Consider the following 20,714-nt stretch of genomic DNA (forward strand, 5'->3'; position numbering starts at 1 on the left):
CCCTGGGTCTCCCTGAGCCTTCTCAGCTGGGAAAAGAATCCCAAAGTAGAGGACCAGGCAGCTCTGGGCAGGGGGATGCTAAGTGGTCAACATCTCCAGGACCCCCAGAGGTTCTCCTGACCCGCCCATTCACACCTGCTCTCACCACCCTTCTCTTTTAGCTGGGCATGAAATGTCCCTCCTTCCCTCCTCTGCCTCCATCACCAACTCCGCCTCTTGTGGGTCCCTTTGTGGGGCTGGTACCCCACCACCTTTGGGCTGCCTGTGAGCTGGCTTGGCTGGAGAGGCCATTTTCAACCTCACTGCCATGACATGTGTCAAGGTCACTGTGGGTTACAAGAAAGTCATTACAGATAATAGTGAGGATACCACTTCTGGTAATAGTTTACCTTTGGCTTACAGTACATTAGAGCAGATTCAAGGTTATCGCTTGATGTAATCATGTCACTTTCACCACCTGGTCTGTGTGATACGTTTGCCTGAGAAAGGGCTGGAGTTGCACTGAGCACCGTGTTCTTACTCTGCCTTATCTCAGCACCAGCTGGTGGCGAGGCTGGGCCTGGCTGTCCTTGGAAGGGTGGCTCACACACAAATGTCATTGGTGGGGAAGGCTGGGGCAGGACCAGGTTGAGCCCAGCTGACCATAGCAAGGGGAGTGAGGCTGAAGCAGGGATTTCACCCTTTTTGTTTTTGGTCCTCCGGTTACAAAGCCAAAGCTAGGACGTGGAGCTTGGGCGGTGTATTTGCTTCTGAGGGCTGCTCTAACCGAGTACTACAAGGCCAGGCAGTTTAAAACAACAGATATTCATCTCAGTTCCAGAGGTTAGAAATCCAAAATCAAGGTGTCAGTGGGGCCATGCTCCTCCTGAAGCCTCTGCGGAAGAATCCTTCCTTGGCTCTTGTAGCTTCTCATGGTGGTCTGCAGTCCTTGGCAACTCTTGGAGTTCCAGCTACTTCACTTCAGCCTCTGTCCCTGCTGTCACATGGCACCTCCCTGTGTGTCTGTGTCTTCATGTGGCCACCTTCTCCTCTTCTAAGGACACTCGTCGTATTGAATTAAGGAGTCATCCTGATGACCTCATCTTAACTTCACTACATCTGCAAAGACCCTGCTGCCGCTGCTGCTAAGTCACGTCAGTCGTGTCCGACTCTGTGCGACCCCATAGACGGCAGCCCACCAGGCTCCCCCGTCCCTGGGATTCTCCAGGCGAGAACACTGGAGTGGGTTGCCATTTCCTTCTCCAATGCATGAAAGTGGAAAGTGAAAAGTGAAAGTGAAGTCGCTCAGTCATGTCTGACTCTTTGCAACCCCATGGACTGCAGCCTTCCAGGCTCCTCTGTCCATGTGATTTTCCAGGCAAGAGTACTGGAGTGGGCAAAGACCCTATTTTGAAACAAAGTCACGTTCACTTGTGGGTTGAGGCTTCAAAATATCTTTGAGTTCACAGTTCAACCCATCACTAGCACTTGCTATTTTTTCCTTTTTTGGAGGATAGTTGCTTTACAATGTTTTGTTGGTTTCTGCCTTACAACAGTGTGAATCAGTCGTAAGTATACACACGTCCCCTCCCTCTTGAACCTCCCTCCCGTTCCCACTGCATCCCGCCCCTCTAGGTCTTCACAGAGCACTGAGTCGAGCTCCCTGTGTTATCCATCAGCTTCCCACTAGCTATCTGTTTTACATATGGTAATGGATTGGGGACAGGAGGAGAAAGGGACGACAGAGGATGAGATGGCTGGGTGGCATCACTGACTCGATGGACGTGAGTTTGGGTGAGCTCAGGGAGTTGGTGATGGACAGGGAGGCCTGGCATGCTGCGGTTCATGGGGTCGCAGAGAGTCAGACACGACTGAGCCGAGCTGAGCTGAATGTATACGTGTCAGTGCCACGCGCTCAGTTCGTCTCACCCTCTCCTTCCCACACTGCGTCCACAAGTCTCTCTTCTATGTCTGCGTCTCTATTCCTGTCCTGTAGATAGGTTCACTGGTACCATTTTTCTAGATTCCACATGTTTGTGTTAATATCTATTGGTTTTTCTCTTTTTGACTTACTTCGCTATGTAACAGGCAGTTAGCTCTTAAATAGGTACTTTGGCTCCTAGAGGGAGAGCTGAAGTTGAGAGTAGGGTTGGTGCAGTGTGGCCCGACCCCTCCCGTAAGAGCCACTCCAAGCCATCTAGGTTCCAAGGCGGGGTAGATTCTAATTTGTAGCCATCGGCGCCCATGTGCTCTGGGTTCTGATCTTTCTGAGGGCAGTGGTCATGCCTTCTGCCCAGCCAGGTCTCCCTCTGGAGTCTGGGACGGCGCTCTGGAGCTCACAGTAGGCTGATAGCCACAGATGCTCCTTCCTGCTCCAGCAGCTTCCAGCTGCAGGCATCATTTGGGAAATCACACTGCCAGATGCCCTGTGCTCCCCACCTAATAGTCCTCACAGAGACTGGTCCAGGGAGAACAGTCTGGCTCAGGGGAGAGGGAGGCTTCCCTGGTGGCTCAGGTGGTAAAGAATCCACCTGCAATGCAGGAGACCTGGGTTCAATCTCTGGGTTGGGAAGATCCCCTGGAGAAGGAAATGACAACCCACTCCAGTATCCTTGCCTGGAGAATTCCATGGACAGAGAAGCCTGGCGGGTTACAGTCTGTGGGGTCATGAAGAGTTGGACATGACTGAGCACCTAATACATGGGAGAGGGACTCAGCCCACCAGGGTTGGGTTTGGGGCCCTTTACCTGGAATTCAGAGACCCAGGTGATAATCTTGTCTGCTCTGGTTCTGAGGGACTAGACATCTCCCAGCATTTGGAGACAGCTGCACAGTGTGACTGTGTAGAAAAGGTCCCTGACCACTGATATTAAAAATCTGCTGGCGCGGCCCTGCTCTAGGGCTTGTTTCTGGAGAACCAGGGTGGCAGTTGGTCAAGTGTGCCCACAAACCATCTCCGGCAGAGCGAGCCAGGGGTCCTCAGCTGACCTCACACGATCCTGTAGGCTCTGAGTGGCAGCTTGACTCCCCTCCCTTCCCTGCATGGTTCTCCCTTCCAGGCTGCCTGTCCCACCAAGGAGCTGCCCTGTCCATCTCTATCTCAGGGGATCTGAGGGTGATGCTCCTCTTCCCTGAGCATCCTTCCCCCCTTCCCTTTCCCTCTTGGGGCGCAGGCCCATTGAGGGGCGCAGGGGCTGCTTGGAGAGGGTAGACTGGCTGGAGCAAGCGAGCTTGTTCCCAACCCAGCCCTGTTGGTTCCACAGGCAGGCGAGGGCCAGAGCAGGAGGGCACTGTCCGCAGTGGTAACACCCAGGGCCTTAAAAGGAAGGGGAGGCTGGTGGCTCTGAGCAGCAGAAGGAGCTGCGTCCGTTCCTTTGTGTGTGAGCGTGTGTGTGGACAGACACAGGTGTTGAATGCTGGCCCTTTGGTTCTTGCCCTAGTTACAGTCTGGATCAGGAGGGAGGGGACCCTGCTCTCCAGTTACCAGCGTGAGCCCCAGGTCCAGGAAGACAGGAGGAAGGAAGGCAGATGGAGGAGCAGAAAGGGGGATTGGCAGGGAGGAGGTTAACAGGGTCACAAGGATCCTCTGCGAAGCCAGCTGTTCACTCAGCCTGCTTACCTGGCATCCTGGAGGACGGGCTTCAGGGATGGGTTGGGGGTGTGCCAGGGTAGCTGGGCTTGCCTGGCTGAGGGGAGCCGGCCTGGGCTGGTGTCTGAGCCCCGGGGCCAGGGTTTCTTCTGGAAAGATGGAGGGCAGGGCTCTGTAGGGAATGTGGCTTCTCTCATGAAGGGGACTCGGGGTTGGAGCTGTCACCCCGGTTGGCAGTACATGGACTGGTACAGGGTTCATAAGTGTTTTCTCCAGGTGGCAGTGGGCGTCCTTTGGTCATTTAAGTGGGACTGGGTTAGGGTCTGACTCCTGGCTGTGTCCGGGTAGGGCTCTGGAGAAGGAAACAGTTGCAAAACTGGGGGCTTTGTGGCTCAGTCCAGTCTTCTTCGGCTCTTAGTACCGTCCTGGGAGATAGCCGGGGCATGTCCCGGCCAGCAGAGTCCCTCGTCCGGGCAGTCCCCCAGTTCTGCCCAGCTGGCCCTGTTGTGTAACCGCCGTTCCGAAGGCTTATCCACGGCACACACTCTCCCTGCTGACTGGACTGTCAACCAGCACTCCCTGGTCACCAGCGAGGGCCAGATGGAAAGTGGGGAGCCTGTGAGAGCAGCGGGCTTGTCGCAATTGTGTTGTCATGGAGACACAACTCTGTTTAGCTGCCTCTCCACCGTCCTAGCCCACATGGACTAAAATAAGTCTTACCTGCAGCTTACACAGCAGGCAGCCCTGTCTTTTCAAAGTCAGCTGTCTGACCAGGATGTGTGTGTGTGTTTAGGGACAGTGGGGCCCCTAGGGAGGATGAATCGAAAATGTTTATCCCCTCGTCTTTTTTTCTTTCCCAGTCCCATGTCTCTTTAGCCTCATGGCACTCAGACCTGAGCATCACAGTCACCTGGAGAGCTTGTTAAAACTCAGATTCCTGGGCCCCGCCATTGGAGAGTCCTGTGTGCATCTGAGAATGTGTCTTTCTAACAAGTGGCACTGATGCTGTGGGTGCAGGGGTCACTCTGGGAGTAAGCTCTGCCTTAGATTTGAGTGCATCCCAGCCAAGAAGCGCACTGACTCTATTTTCTGCACATGTCAGCCTGTGTCCTTAAGCCCAGCTGCTGATAGAGGAGAGGGGGGAGGTGCAGACAGGCCCCTGCTCTCTTCTGACCTCTTGTGTGTTCTGTGTTCTCCTCACAGGAAGCAGGAGCTGGCCAACAGCTCGGATGTGACCCTCCCAGACCGGCCGCTGTCCCCTCCTCTCACAGCGCCTCCCACCATGAAGGTAAGACGCTTCGGGCTGGTAAGTGGGGAGGGGACGTTGCAGGGGGCAGGGGGGAGCCCTCTTGCTTTGTCCCCAGGCCCAGCTGCTTCTGTCCCCTCCGCGGGGGCCATGGAGCCTCCCCGCACCTCTGGATGCAGTGTCCACTTGAGATAACCAGTGCGGGAGGAAGGTGTGACTGTGAGATACAGGGGTGTCAGGGGGCAGTGAGGAAATAGACTGGGGTTGACTGCGGTGGGCAGGATGCCTGGTGATTAGGGAGAGGCCTTGTGGAGCTGTAGATTCTGGAGCAAGGGGCCCAGGCGGGGCACGTACATGGGGACACTCAGAATGTGGCCGGGTGCCTTATGGGGCCGCCTTCTCAGAAGGGCTGCCTGGGGGTGGGGATGGAGGGGTCCTGTGAGCTGGGACCCTCCTGGGACTTGGATGACTCTTGAATGCTGGTCAACCTGCCTCTGACTGGCCCTCCTAGGTAGCTCTGTCACCCCAGTCTCTATGGGAGGGTTGCCCTGGAGGTTCTGGGGAACCCGTAATTCTCCTGTTAGCACTTCACGCAAGTCTCTTTCATGGGAAATTGCATCCCAGGACCCCGAGGGGCCTCATCCTCCCCACATTGAGCTCCCCCACCCTTCTGTCATCCAGTCTTCCCGGCCAGGTGGCCACATGTGCCTGGGCTGGCCCTCAGGGGGGACTTTGGCTCAGCCAGTATTGCCGTCTACGCAGCAATGCGCCTCCCTCCTTCCCTCACTCTTTGCCAGGTGACGACCAGCTCTGAGGAAGTCACCTGCCTCCTGAGTCAGCTGAGGGGACATCTAGGCCAGCCACAGCCCCCCCCACCCCCGAGGCTCTGCTACCTGGTGACTCAGAGGGAAATAATTAGGTGTCTTTCCTGTGAGTCCCTGTTGTACCCCCTCTTCCCTGACCCAATCTGTTGCAAAGTGATACCTTTAAAGGAAGTAGATAAAAGCCATCTTCCCAGTACCATCCCACTTTGAATGCCCACCCTGCACAGAGCTATCCTGGAATGATAGTCAGAGCCTGTGTCCCGGTGGAATTAGGAATTCAGGAGTGGGTGGGGTGCAGGGCCTACCTAGGACAGCTCTGCTCTCCTCCTGGTGAGGGTACCCAGGGGCACTGAAATCCAGACCATCTTCATCAGCCTAGGCACAGTGCTGGCATCTGAACCAGGTATCGGGGTGGCTTGTTTGCACAGGGCAATACTGAGATGTGTCTCCATTCTCAGTTTCAACCCCTTGCTCTGCAGAACTGGGTGTGGGATGCTCATCTCTGTGCTCACATACTGTGCTGTGCTTAGTCGCTCAGTCATGTCTGACTCCTTGAGACCCCATGGACTGTAGCCCGCCCGTCAGGCTCCTCTGTCCACGGGGATTCTCCAGGCAAGGATACTGGAGTGGGTTCCCATGTCCTCCTCCAGGGGATCTTCCCAACCAGGGATCGAACCCGCGTCTCTTACATCTCCAGCATTGGCAGGCGGTTCCTAGATCCCATACGTCACAACTAAGACTTGGAGCAGCCAAATAAATATTTTAAATAAAGAAAAAAAAATTGGGGCTTTATCCTAACTAGAGGCACTGAAGTCATTGAAGATTTTAGTCCGAGGAGTAAGATGGCTTTTGAAGAGTCACCCTGGCTTGTGTGGGAGGGAGCAGAGTGGAAGTGCGGGGGGGCAGGTGCTGGGAGGCCACTGCAGGAGTTCAGTGGGGAGAGGGTGGTGGCCTGACTCCGAGGGGCCCGTGAAGTTGTTGGGAAGTGGTCAGATCTCACATTTCCTATGTGGTGAGATGTGAGAATTTGGGGTGAGGTAGGGGGCAAGGAAGGCCCCAGGTTTGGAGCAACTGCATAAACGTTACAGCCATTCTCTGAGAGGGAGTGCCCAAGGAGAGAGAATGAGGGCTTAAGTTCCACGCGCTGAGTTGGACAAGCCTGAGACACCAATGGGGGTGTCAGTGAGCAGCTGGGTATTTGGGGGCCAGGCTCAGAAGAAGGGTGTGACTGGAGGTAAAAACGCGGAGTTATTTTTGTTGACAGGGGAATTGGGGGTGGACGGGTAGGTGAACTCTCCAGGGAGAGAATGGAGCCAGCAGATGAGAGATTCCTGGGGTGGCCTCCCTAAGTTGAAGGCTGGTGCGGAGGAGGCTGGAGACATGGTGGGAGGGACAGGCAGATCTGGGTTAGTGGTCTGGCGGCTACTCAAAACTACAGTGCTCACGCATGCCTCAGTCTTCTCGGCATAGGGGGAGCAGGCATTTTGGGACTGCACTCACCAAGCCCTGTTGCCGGCCCAACGCGTCCCAGCACTGAGCTCAGGGCAGCAGTTGCATCCCGTGCTGTGGGTCCCTGATTCTGGTGGACGGTTTTTTTTAAAAAATAATTTTATTTGTTGTTACTTTGTTCTGCGCTGGGTGTTTGTTGCTTTTCATGGACTTTCTCTAGTTGCAGCGAGTGGGGGCTACTCTACGTTGCTGCTCTTTGTGAGCAGGCTTCTCGTTGCAGACGGTTCTCTTGCTGCAGAGCACGGGATCTAGGCACACGGGCTTCAGTAGTTGCAGCTCACTGGCTCAGTAATTGCGGCTTGAGGCTCAGAGCGCGGGCTCAGTAGTTGTGGCACACGGCCTTAGTTGCTCTGCAGCCTGTGGGATCTTCCTGGCCCAGGCATCGACCCTGTGTCTCCTGAATTGGCAGGTGGATGCTTATCCACTGCACCACCAGAAAAGTCCATCTGGTAGATGTTTATGGTGTGTTGATGATACTGGAATCCTGGCTGGAGGAGCAGGCACTTATCTTCCATGCCTCTGGTTTTGCTTGAGTCTCCTCTACCATCAGGCACTTTTCTAAATTAAGCCTGGATATATGTGTTCTTTGATATGTGGACTGAAGCCCCCTCCCTCCCCATCAGTTCCACATGGAGTCACCTGTGAGGACCTGGGCTCTCACCTGTGATGTCCTCTCCAGGGTGGGATTGGGCGCAGACATTGAGGTTTTGGACACCACGGGGTGGAGGCTGGACTCTCTCCAGTGGGTCACTGGCTCTGGAGTTCCATCAGCCCCCCGCCCTGCCAGCATCTGGACAGGGAAGGAGGGTCTGACTTGGTTCCCTGGCAGTGTAGGCTTGGGGCCAGGGGTGGCAGGGAAACCCCTTTGGTGTTGATTAACTTGAGAGTCACAAAATCTCAGGGGTGGTGATACATTTCCTTTCCAGGTAAGCTGGAGGCCAGGAGGTGGGAAATGACTTCCCCAAGGTCCCACTGAAAATAGCTGTCCTCCTCCTATGGCCATAGAATCAGTTCAGTTCTAAGACACAAACCATTTTTGATACAATGCTCTCATCCCACCCCACACACCAGGGACAACCCTCCTCTAGTTGCTCCCCGCACTGGGAAGGGCCTGATGGAGCAGAAGCTGGTCTCCAGCCTGAGAAGCACCCTGCAGACCCCTGCCTCCAACTGGCATGCCTGCTCCAAGGGGTCCTCTCTGCCCCTTCCCCACATCTTTGTGTTTGCGGTTTTCAAGGGTTTTTTTTTTCCCCTAGCTAATATGAAACTGAGAAAAAGCCACCAAAGAAATGCTGAGCAGATGGGCAGAATCAGAGCCCAGTTCCCAGCCAGAATTCAAACTGTGGATGGTGCAGGGTGGGCTGAGAGAGGGGCTGGGGGCTGTCTTCCTGGGAATGTAGTGGATCGTTTCCAGGCTCACGTTTTTACGATCCAGTTTCCATGCCCAGATGGATCACCCAGCACCCAGGAGAGCTATGTGTGTCTCCTGCGCTGTGCCAGACCCCGTGGGGTCAAACCAAGGCCACCGTCCTTGTCCCTCAAAGAACCTGCTATCTTCGGGGGGCCTTAACTGAGCAGAAGAAGCCATATGGCTCAGCATGTGGCACGCTGCAGTGAGTCCAGTGGCTTCTCAGCGGGGGAGAGGAGTGAGGACGGCTTCGTGGGGAGGCCGGTGGGGGAGTTGGAAGGGACCCTAATGTCTAGCACGGGGGTTGGTCGACCCCCACGAGGAATGACTGTAGAACAACCTTTTGGCCTTGAAGAAGGTGAGGTTGACCCTCCTGATTCTTTTCTAGCTTGTTGTAAGTGCACGGGCGTTCTATTGAGGGTGGTGATGCTGGGGCCTTGGTGTGACCTTGATCCGAATTGTCGCACTCGCCCCTGGAGCCCCACCAGGCCTAGTCTGGGAGGTGACTCTCGCTCAGCCTCCCCCGTCCCTCTCTCTGCTAGTCCGAGGGCAGCCTCCTCCACCCCAAACCTTCCCCTTTCCCGAAGACAACAAGGAGGCCTGAGTGCCCGCTGTGGGGGGAGCAGGAAGTCGCGCTCCTGCTTTGTCCCCTGGCTCTTTGCTCTGCATCCCTGGAAACCCCAGCGGGGGGTCAGGCAGGCACAAAGTCCCCAGAGGTGGGGAAGAAAGTGGACGTCAGAGGAGCCTTCTCTGCACTTCCTGCGCTTCCTGCGGGCAGGGCTGTGCTGGGCCTCGGCCTCCTGCCCTCACGAACTGCCCACTAGCCACCCTCTCTCCTGGGCAGTGGGGTGCGGGTGCTGGGGTTTCTTTTTCAGCTTGGAGCCCAGCCCCAGGCCCGATGCCAGCTATTTCTTTGCCCCCGGTTCCTGCCCCTTGTCTTCCGTTCTCACTCTGAAAAGAGACCACACCTCTCTGTCGTGACTGAGTGAGGGGGTGTCAGCTCCCATCAGATCTGCTACGTTTGTGTGGGCGTGGTGAGGGGGCCTTTGTGGGAAGGGTTGGGACCCCTCTGGGGTGGGGCAGGAAGGGCTCAGGGACAGCGGCAAGGGGATTTGGTTCCCCCTCCTGAAGAAAGCCCTGGGTGGGGTGGGGGACATGACAGTTGGGACTTGCATTCCCCACCCCAGCGCGACCGCCTCCCAGGAGTTCAGCTGGCTTTCTCGCTGGCGCTCCTGGGAGGGCTGTCCCTGGTCTCCACATGGACCCTGTTTATGTTGCTGGTCCAGATGCCATCCTGTCAGGAACCACTTCCCAGGAGGCCTCTGATTGCATGCAGGCCAGTGGGCAGGGGAGCCCGAGGGCAGATGTGAAGGGGGGCTTCCTGACTCTGCACTTGTTGGGGGTGCACCTTGGAGGCTTAGTGAGCCGGGGGATGTGTGTGTGTGCGCGCCACCTGCATGAACCTGCTCCTTACGTGTGCACGTGTGTGTATTGTACCTGATTTTGTTCATTGTTTTAAGGCCAGTTAGCCTACATTTCTTTTTTTCCTTCTCAAAGACATTCTATTTAAAAAAAATTTATTTATTTTAAAAATTTTTATGGGAGTATAGTTGTCTTTTTCTTTTTTTAGTTTTTTAAAAATTTATTTATTTTAATTAGAGGATAATTGCTTTATAATATTGAGTTGCTTTCTGTCATACACCAACATGAATCAGCCATGGGTATACATATGTCCCCTCCCTCTTGATGGAGTATAGTTGCTTTACAATATTGTGTTATTTTCTCCTGTACAGCAAAGTGAACCAGTTACACGTATACACATATCCCATCTCTTTTGGGTTTCCTTCTTGCAAATGACTTTAGGTGTAACTGGATTTTTAAAAAATTTACATACATTGAAATGCATGAATCTTAACTGTACACTTTTATTAATGAGTTCACCCATAGGATCCATACTCTGATTCAGATACAGGCTCTTTCTAGTCCCCCAGAATATTCTATCATGTCCCTTCCTTAGTCAATCCCAACCACCCCCTTGGGAAGCAACCAGTATTCTGGGACTTTTTTTTTTTTCCAATGTAAATTAGTTTTTACCTGCTCTAGAACTGAATTTAAAAGAGATCACATGTAGTCTGCACTTGTTTGCGTCCAGCTCAGCATAGTACCTGTGAGATTCACCGACGCTGTAGAGTATATCAGTAGTTTGCTCCTTTTTAGCCCCACTGTACGAATATGGCACAATTTATTTATTCTGTTGAGGGACCTCTGGGTTGTTTCCAGTTTTGAGCTGTAATGAATAGCCAGATGCTTTGACTATTCTAGTATACGTTTTGCTTTGGACTCGTGTTTTCATTTCTCTTAGGTAAATATCTAGTGGGAAACGGCTGGGTCAACGGGGCGGTGAATGTTTAACTTTATAGGAAGTCACCAAACTTTCGGCCAGGTGGTTGTACCGTTTTGTGTCCCTACCAGCAGCGTTGTGAGAGCTCTGGCTGCTCCTCATCCTTGTCAGCATTTGCCATTGTCAGTCTGTTTAATTTTAGCCACTTGGGTGGGTGTGTAGGGAGAGGGTATTTCCTTGTGGCTTTAATTTGCATTTGTCTGATGACTAATGACATTGAACACTTTCTCACAGGCTTGTGGACCATTCTTACAGTTCCTCTGTCCCTCCTACCCCTTTAAAATGGGGTTGTCTGTCTTCCTGTAGGCATTCTTTACATATTCTAGATACAAGCTCACTCCTTGTCTTAATAGTGTCATTGACGAACAGGAGTTTTAAAATTTTGATAATGTTAGTTTATGTGGGTTATTTTTTGTTTTGTATCTATAGCTTTCTGCATCCTAAAAATTCTTTGCTTACTCTGTATCACAAAGATTTTCTTCCTTTTTTTTTCTTCTGGACGCTTTCTAGTGTGAGCTATGGATCTAAGACTGATCTCAGCTTACCTGTGTGCCGTGATCCAGGGGCCCCCAAGCTCTGGGATCTAATGGCTGATGGTCTGAGGTGGAGCTGATGCGATAATAACAGAGATTAAAGTGCACAATAAATGTGACGTGCTTGAATCATCCCGAGACCGTCTCCCACCCCCCAGTCTGTGGAAAAAATTGTCCTCCATGAAACTAGCCCCTGGTGCCAAAAAGGTTGGGGACCACTGAATAGCCATCGTTGGGCAGCAAGCCCTTACTTGCCCAGCCTTGAGATTGAAGAAGGAACCAGGAGCCAGTGAGAGAGACCTCCATGGCTTAATGGACAGAGGATCTTATGTCTGAAACAAGGCCCTGGAGGGACACTCCACTGTGTGTGGCAGACGGAGGGCAGGACAGGCAACAGGCTTTGCTCTGGGAGGGGAGAGGGAGGTTGAGTTATAGGTGGAATTGACATCAGGTTGACTCATTGGTTACCAGGGAAACAAGCAGAGGAGCACGTCCTTCACTGCCTCTTTGCCCCTTTGCTAAGGTATGGTGAGCATGTTCTGATCTGAAGATTAGAACAATCACTAGCTGGGTTGGGGGGCAAGTACGTAGGCATTTACTGATTACGCTCTATGACTAAGAGGGGAAGTCCTGTCAGGAGTGTAGGGTGTAGGTAAGGCAGGAACTGGTCAAGCAGGGGGATGTACAGGGAGCGAACGAATAGCCATCACACTGGTGTCGAGGTCCATTTATTCTCATGTGGATATCCAGTCATTGAAAAGACTTTGGGCTGCTTTGAGACCTTAGTCAAAAATCCGCTGACTGTAGCCAGGCAGCCTTGCCTGTGTGTGGTTTCTCTGTAAGCCCTGGTGTTTCTCTGGATCAGGGATGGTAAGTGAATGACCCTTGTGCCATCACTCCAGTCTTCTGCCCTGATGGCAGACGTCAGTAATGATCATAGCATCCTTGCTCATGAATTTAGACGTGGTCTCGGGATCCTCTCCAGCGAAGCCCTGCAGGCAGCCACCGCCAGTCATTGGGAGCTGACATTTGAGATGAATTGTTCCTGGCATCTCTGATTGAACTTGGCGGAAGAGGTTAAGTTGTTTGCTCAAGGTCCCACAGCTGGTGAGAGCAGAGTCAGGATTTGGACTCAGGTCTGTCTGTGTGGCTCGGAAGCCTGTGCTGTCTCCACCACGCTCCAGACTGCTTTCTGTGAGTCGTGTGAGCTTGTTGCTTAATCTCCCTGTCCTCCGGTTTCTTCCCCTGTGGAATGGGCACAGTGACCACCTAGAGGAGCAGGTATGAAGAGCAATGAGGTACACCATGAAGCAGCTAGTGGAGCGCTTACCACCTAATGGGGGCTCAGTAAATGGTTGTGATGATGATGGTGATGACATTGGTGATGACGGTTATGTAGTTCTTGCCCTGAGACACATAAAGAGGACTTTTCTCTAGGGAACTGGGAACCACCAGCTTATGAGAGTCCCTTGCCTGCTCCCATGGAGACTTCTGAGCTGCAGGCCTTGGGACGGGGGAAGCCCTGCTTCCTAGAAATTGCTAATGGAGCTCAAACTTCAGGTCTTGGCCTAGGCATCTGGGCCGCTTGGACCTTATTTCTTTCTCTCCTTTGTTTCAGGGAAATAGGTCATCTGGGCTTCTAGAGCGTTCTCTCTGGGAGTCCTCTCCCCTTCTCCTTTGATTCTCTAGTCCATCTCCCTTTCCTTCTGATGGACCATATGGTCTCCTCCATCGGAGAGGCTCATCCAGTTCCTGTGACCTGGACCCATATCCCTTCGAGGCTCTTCCTCAAAAAGATGACGCAGTATGGAGTATTAGTTAAGGACATAGTCTCTGGAGCCCACCTGCCTTTAAGGCTTTGCCATTTCCTAGCTGTGTACCGTCTCGGCCTCATTTTCCTCATTTGTAAAGGAGGAATATGAGAGTACCTGCCACGTGTGTTTGTAATGGGGATTAATTGATATGATGTGCTACAGAAATGTTAGTCATTATTATTCCTCCAGAGAACAATGCTCAGAGAGAAAGTCAGAAGGGAAGTACCCTGATTTTTCTGTTGTTAACATATTACCTCCTCAATTCTTCTTGATTTCCTGCCCTGCCTGGTACCCAGGATTGAGTGCCTCTCCGTATCCAATGAACAAAAATTGAAATTGCATCGTATGTGACTGGCCCCACCTGAGCCCTGTGTATCAGACCCAAAACCCTGCCTGGTAACTGCGGATGATCTTGAGGGTATTAGAAAAAGGCCAGAACCCAAGATCCTGCCCAGCAAAGATAAGAAGGACCTGGGGGAGGGGTCTTTAGGGAAGGAGCATCCTTCTGGATCTTGTTTGTCGACCCTTGAAGTCAGGCTGCCCTGGGCCAGTCAGGGTTCACAGGCCAGGTGGTCCCCAGGGTGACAGGGAGACCCTGCAGAGCCAGAGTCCTCATGAAGGATTTGGGGACTGGACTGAGTGGAGACCTGATGATTCAAGGCCATGGAGAGTCCCAGGGTTGACCTTGGAATGCATTTTATAATCTGTTTATTCCCATCAGAAGGTTCCTTCCTAATTCCTTTTGCCTGAAGCTATGTTGAAAGGAGTCTATATTTCTGGAGAGACATTGACCTTGGGCTTTGATAGAGCCCTTGGCATTCAGGGCGTCTGCTTTTTTTTTTTGATGTATTTGGCTGTGTTGGCTCTTCCTTGCTGCGTGGCGGGCTTTCTGTAGTTGCAGTTACTCTCTGGTTGTGGAGCTTGAGCTTCTTATTCCTTTGGCATCTCTGGTTGTGGAGCACGGGCTCTAGGCACACGGGCTTCAGCAGTTGTGGGGCATGGGCTTAATTGCTCCGTGGCAAGTGAAATCTTCTGGGACCAGGGGTTGAACCCATGTCCCCTGCATTGGCAGGCGGATTCTTAACTGCTGGGCCACCGAGGAAGTCCAGGGCGTCTCCTTGGGGATGCTTCTCTTGTGTGACATTGTGCAGTTCAGTCATCTTCTAGGAACATCAGTTCCTCCAGTGGTAAGCCTGAGCCCACCCTGTAGGGTTGCTGTGAGGATTATAGGAGGAAGCAGGTGGGCAAGGGCTTCAGGAAACACCAGGCACCCACATACGTATCATGTTGTCATATGACTGATACTTGTGGTTGTTATCGCGGGCAGCGAGCTAAATGCTTGTGGGGTGGTTTCATTGATTATCCTACTCTTCTCTTCAGGCTGCCATACATGCTACTGCAATGAGACCGGCTCAGGAGTGGGGTTCTGCCAGATGCCCTGCCCCACCTCTCGTCCCAACCCGCCTGCATGCCTGGGGGGCGTGTCATTGACTTGACACTCAGGTTCAGTGTGCCTCGCACTTTTAGGGGACAGTGCACAGTGGGTCCTGTGTTTGTTCCTGGGGGTGTCACCCCTGCACTTCTGAGCCTCTTAGGTACTCCCTGTGTGTACCCTCCTTAGTAGATCCCCTGCTCTTGGCTGAGTATGGAGATGGAGTTTCAGGCCTTAGGGTGTGTATTCATTTCCTGGGGCTGCCGTAACAAAGTCCCACAAACTTGGTGGCTTAAGACAACAAAAATGGATTCTTCCACAGCTCTGGAGGCTAGAAGTCTGATATCAAGGTATGAGAAGGACGGAGCTCCCTCCAAAGGCCCTAGAGAAGGAGAATCCTTGTTGGTTTCTTCCAGCTGCTGGTGGCTGCAAGCATGCCTTTGGTTTGGGGCTACATGATTCCAATCTGCCTCCGTTTTCATGAGACCTTCTCTTCTCCCTGGGTCTGTGGGTCTTTCATGAAGATTTAAGGCCCACCTGGCTCTACCTGGATCTTATCTCAAGAGACTTGATTGTACCTGCAAAGAAGTCACATTCACAGAATCTTGGGTAGACATATCTTTTGAGGGGGCCACCGTTTAACCCATTATAAGAGCTGTGATGGGAGCCTGGTGAGGTTCCAAAGCTCTGCCAGCAGCTGCTCACCCTTGTGTGGTTAGAAGTCACTCAGGTGTGACCACAGGGGTGTGTTTGTATGTGTGTGTGTGTGTGTGTGTGTGATGGGGTGGGGCGTTGCTGGCACAGGGCTGGAAGGAACTGGCCCAGAGCAGCCACAGCTCCATGTCCTGAAGGGCAGGACGTGCTCTCCCGGTCTTGCTGTCACAGAGCTTGGTACATAAGGAGCCCAGAGTAAGTGCTTCATCACCCTTTAGTGGTTGGTTCTTAATACACACTCATGGTGGTAGTTTAGCTCCTCAGTCATGTCTGACTCTTGTGAACCCATGGACTGTAGCCTGCCAGGCTTCTCTGTCCCTGGAATTTCCCAGGCAAGAATGCTGGAGTGGGTTGCTGTTTCCTTCTCCAGGGAATCTTTTCAGCGCAGGAATCGAACCTGGGTCTCCTGCATTGCTGGCAGATTCTTTACTGACTGAGCTACCAGGGAAGCAGTACCTACTCATAATAGGTGATTTGTGAATTCTCATGGACTGATCCAGCCTTGAGAATGTGGCATTGAACCAACAAGCCCAGCATTTTCTTGGAGAGTTTTTATTAGATTTTTTTCTGCAAGTGAACAGCACACCCTGTTTTAACTAAAATGATATATGCTTCTTATTAAAAATGTAAGCAATAGTAAAGTATAAGAAAGTAAAAAAAAAAAAAAGAAATCTAAAACAAAACCCTAGTAATAATCCCACCATCCAGACATATTCATCATTACTGTTTGCTAAATCCGCAGACATCTCGGCATCGTGCACACATTTAGAGGCATAAATAAATGGGCTCGTGTTGTTTGTGCCCATTTATAATAAAAGGAGTCAAATTCGATTTTACTTGCATTCAACCAGTGAAGAGAAAGCCAGGCGACTCAGAAGGAGTCACTGAAGTTTAGATAAATGTTTTTACTCTAGAAGAGATAGTAACCCCTGTAAGAGTCTTCTGAAGATGAGCTAAATTGTTTTATTAAATTCTTTTATTGAAAACAGACAAATCTTTGAGGGTGGAGACATTAATTTAAAAAATATATATATTTGCTTCTTTCTGTCTGTGCTGGGTCTTCTGGCTGTGAGCAGGGGGCTTTCTCTAGTTGCGGTGAGTGGGGGCTATTCTTTGTTGTGATACGTGGGCTTCTTGTGCAGCGGCTTTTCTTGTTGCAGAGCATGAGCTCTAGGCGCACAGGCTTCAGTAGTTGCAGTTCCCGGGCTCAAGAGCACAGGCTCAATAGCTGCCCCGTGGCATGTGGGATCTTGCCGGACCAGAGATTGAACTGGTGTCCCCTGCATTGCAAGGCGGATTCTTAACCACTGGACCACTAAGGATGTCCCCATTAATTTTTTAAAATAAATTATTCCCACTTTATACATAGTGTTTGGCTCCCTGCTTTGAAATGTGAGAATCAGGTGGCTTTGGAGAAGAGCTGGTGCCGTCTGTGAACAGCCTGGCTCACTCACTCCTTTTGAGGGGAACTGCTGGGCCCTTAATAGCAGCCTGGGCAGAAAGGATCTGCATCTCCAGGTGTGTGGAAACTTGGAGGGAGCCTTTCAAGAGCCCCGGCTCAGTTCCACATGGAAATCAAGCAGAACCCCTTGTGGGCGAGAGTTGGGTTTGCTAGCAGATGACACGGCTGAGCTGATTTGATTTGGCGGCAGGCTGGAGAGGTTGTGTGTCACAGAACATTTCAGTTTTGCAGGGTCGAGACATGATGCCAGAGAGCCAGAGTTCCTTCCTTCCCGTGGATCTGTCAGAAGGTTTGTGTTAGTTTCTTGTAGCTGCTGAAACAGATGACCACAAGCGTAGTGGCTTAAGACAAATGGATTTCTCATCTTCGAGTTCTGGAGGTCAGAGGTCTGAAATGGGTTGCATGGGACTAAAATCGAGGTGTCCACGGGGCCATATTCCTTCTGGAGACTGTAGGAGAGAATTTATTTCGTTGCCTTTTCCACCTTCTAGAAAGCCACCTGCATTCCTCGGCTCCTGCCCCATTCCTCTCTCTTCAAAGGGAGCAACACTGATCGGGCCAGGCCCCTCCCACACTGCCATCTCTCTCATCCTCTCTCTTGTCTCCTTCTACTATAAGGATGCTTTTGATTATATTCCTGGATAATCCAGGATCCTGCTCGCACCTTAGGGTTGGCCGATTACAATCTTAATTCCACCTGCACCTGAATCCCCACTGTCGCCATTAACCTCATATACTCACAGGTTGTGAGGATTAAGGACAAGAGCATCTTTTGTAGGTGGGTGTTGTTCAGCTATGACAAGCTCAGGTTCAGTAGGAGAGGCTGGGTCCTGTTAGAGATAGGTTCCTCATCTGTAAAGTGCGAGAGACTTTTTTTACCCCACTTCCTAGGGGAAATTCTTGAGGCCCAGCACACAGTAGGTCTTCCTTTTATGGGATTCTGTGGTCCTGTAACTGATCTTTTGCCTGCCTGATTTCATTACTCTGTGAGATCATGACTGATTATGTGATTTCAAATGTCCTCCCCTGACCATTGGAGAAAGGAATGGCAACCCACTCCAGTAGTGTTGCCTGGAGAATTCCATGGACAGAGGAGCCTGGGAAGCTTCGTGCAAGGGGTCGCAAAGAGTCAGACACAACTGAGCGACAAACACACACACACACACACACACACACACACACACACACACACCCCTGACCATGGAATTTGACGTGCAGGCCATGGGGTTTGACTTCCATGGGGAAAAGAAGCCCACTCAGCACTCATATCGTCAATATAGAGCTGAGATGTAACCTTGATTTTGTTACCTTCAGTCAGCAACTTGCTGGTCCCCCATCCAGGCAGAAAGCTAACCCCTCATGGAGGAGAAAAAAATGACACATGCGAGCTTCCAGCCCTGATTTGAGTTGTCCAGTCTTTCTTTGAAAGGAGGTGCCATTGCCTGTCTCCAGTCACAAGTGGTTATCTTCCTCCTGTCTAACCCGAATCTTTCTTGCTGCGATCTCAGCCTGCTGGCTCTCAACTTGGCCGGTAGGGAGACAGCCGAGCGGGTCATCAAGTCGATAAAGCATCAAATCCTGGTGATCTGTTTTTAACAGATTGCATTCTAAGGTGTCACCATGTCTGTCCCAGGACCATGTTCTCGTGCTGTTAGAGTGGACTGTCTGTTGTGGATGTGGGGTCACCTGGAGGTGAGCGTGGGGGAGGGGTGAGCAGGGGAGCCCAGGAGGCCCATCATTGTGCCGAGACTGGCCGTACTTAGATAACCCTCCCCAGGTGACCTGCCTGGCACGGAAAGTCCCCCTCCTGGTCCCTCAGGTCAGATAGTGTTGCTTGGCTACGGGGCAGCCAGCGAGGTTCTGGCAGGGAGAGTAAACAGGCACACATGTTTAAAATTCAATATCCCTGGGAGGGTAAACACCCGATCAGGGCCTTCCAGCCCACCGATAATCTCTAATTCTCCTCGCTTCGTGAGAGAGAGAGAGAGAGAGAGAGAGTGTATGTGTGTGTGTATGTGTTGGGGTGGGGTGTGGCGGCACTGCATAGAGACCCAGATGGTCTCTTCTGGGAATTGGCTATCAGCTGTTGTGAGGGATTGGCAGGGGTCAGAGAGTTACAGCCTCAGCCCCATTAGGACTGTCACCCTGGCCCCCCGGGCAAGACTCCTGGGAGCCCCTGGGGATAGCCTGGACTCCTCGTGGAATGGAACCATTGAGGGCCTGGGGATCTGGGGGCAGCTGGCCCAGACTCTGGACTGCAGAGAGATCGCTGTGGTGGGCTGGGTCCCTGTGGAAGGCATGAAGCATGTGGGCCACCCAGTATTGTGGAAGAGTGGGGGTTGAAATTGACAATCAGCTGGCCAACTGGGTGTCTCGTGAGGGACTGTCTGACCAGAGGGAAGGATGCCTTTTTCCAACTGGTCCAGCCAGAGGGGCGCCCTGTTTTAATTCACACAAAGGCACTTTGTAGGTGAGCTTTGGTCTTGCTAAAGGGAAACTCATTGTGCTGGTTGAGTCCTCAAGACCTCCTGTGGGATGCTGAGCATCACATGGCTTGTTTCTAGGCACCCCACTTGCCTCCTGAGGAGGAACGGCAGACTTACTCCCTCTGTGTGGGGTGGGAAAGTGGGCCAGCATCCTCTTAGGTGCAGGTACAAAAATGCCTGCTTGCAGCATCTCCCAGCACTTAGTGGGGGAGACCCTGGGGTGGGCCCTACTGAGGTCGTTCCTGGCCGGCCTCACTAGATGGTAATGGTGGTCTGCAGCCAGTGAGGCTGATTGTTTTCCCTGCATGCATCTTGTGCTTGCTCCTCCTCTGTTGCTTGGGCTTCTTCCTTGCCCCCCCAACCCCCCAACCTTCCTCCTTCTTTCTAAATCTCCTCAATCAAAGGTGCAGCTTGGGCATCACCTCTTCCATGAAGCCTTCCCTGAAAGCCCCTAGTAGGAGTTTGTATTGCTTGCTTTCCTGCATGGGAGCACCTTACAGGTGGAAGTGCCGGCGAAATCCTTTCATTCACTTGGCAAATATTTATTGATCACCTGCCATGGATTGGGGACTGCTTTAGGGCCCACAGACCCAGCAGTGAGCCTGGCAGGCACGACTGCTGCCCTCACGGAGCTTGCTGTCCAGTGAGGGAGATGGCTGGTAGATAAGAAAGTCATCAGACAACAGCAACTTCTGATCAGTGCTCTGAAGAGAGACACAAACTTAGTGTTTGTGGGGTGGGCATCATTTTCAGGGTGCTCTTTGAGAATACAGTGTCTGTTGGGGGGGGAGAAATGGTTTTGCCTGGGGCTCAAGGAAGACCTGGAGGAGGTAACATTTAAGCTGAGCACTGAAGACCCTGATGTTGGGATAGATTGAAGGCAAGTGGAGAAGGGAACGACAAAGGATAAGATGGTTGGATGGCATCACTGATTCAATGGACGTGAGTTTGAGCAAACTCCACGAGATGGTGAAAGATAGGAAAGCCTGGTGTGCTGCAGTCCATGGGGTCACAAAGAGTCGGACATGACTGACTGAACAACACCTGAAGATGCGAAGGAATGCCTGTGTGCAGAGATGGGGTTGTCTGGATGCTGGAAATAACAAGTGCAAAGGCACTGAGGCAAGGAAGAGTTGGTGCTTTGCTTTTTGTTTCCTTTTTAATCTTCTGCTGTGCTGCACAGCATGTAGGATCTTAGTTCTCCAACAAGAGGTCAAACCTGTATCCCCTGCATTGACAGCGTGGAATCTTAACCACTGGACCCCCAGGGAAGTCCTGGGTGCATGCTTTTTCTTTTTCTTTCTCCTTTTTCTTGAA

At 52.0% G+C, this 20,714-nt stretch overlaps 1 protein-coding gene across 1 annotated transcript in view; it reads left to right on the forward strand.

Annotated features, from left to right (window-relative positions):
* The window catches only part of RAP1GAP2 (RAP1 GTPase activating protein 2), a 211,155-nt gene that overhangs the window by 105,799 nt on the left and 84,642 nt on the right, over window positions 1-20,714 (forward strand). Inside the window, exon 4 of the mRNA XM_068977434.1 lies at window positions 4,772-4,856. Within this exon, the coding sequence (XP_068833535.1) occupies window positions 4,772-4,856 (85 nt within the window). The remainder of the gene's footprint in view (window positions 1-4,771; window positions 4,857-20,714) is intronic.

Source organism: Capricornis sumatraensis, chromosome 8 (assembly GCF_032405125.1).
Source record: "Capricornis sumatraensis isolate serow.1 chromosome 8, serow.2, whole genome shotgun sequence".
Taxonomy (NCBI): domain Eukaryota; kingdom Metazoa; phylum Chordata; class Mammalia; order Artiodactyla; family Bovidae; genus Capricornis; species Capricornis sumatraensis.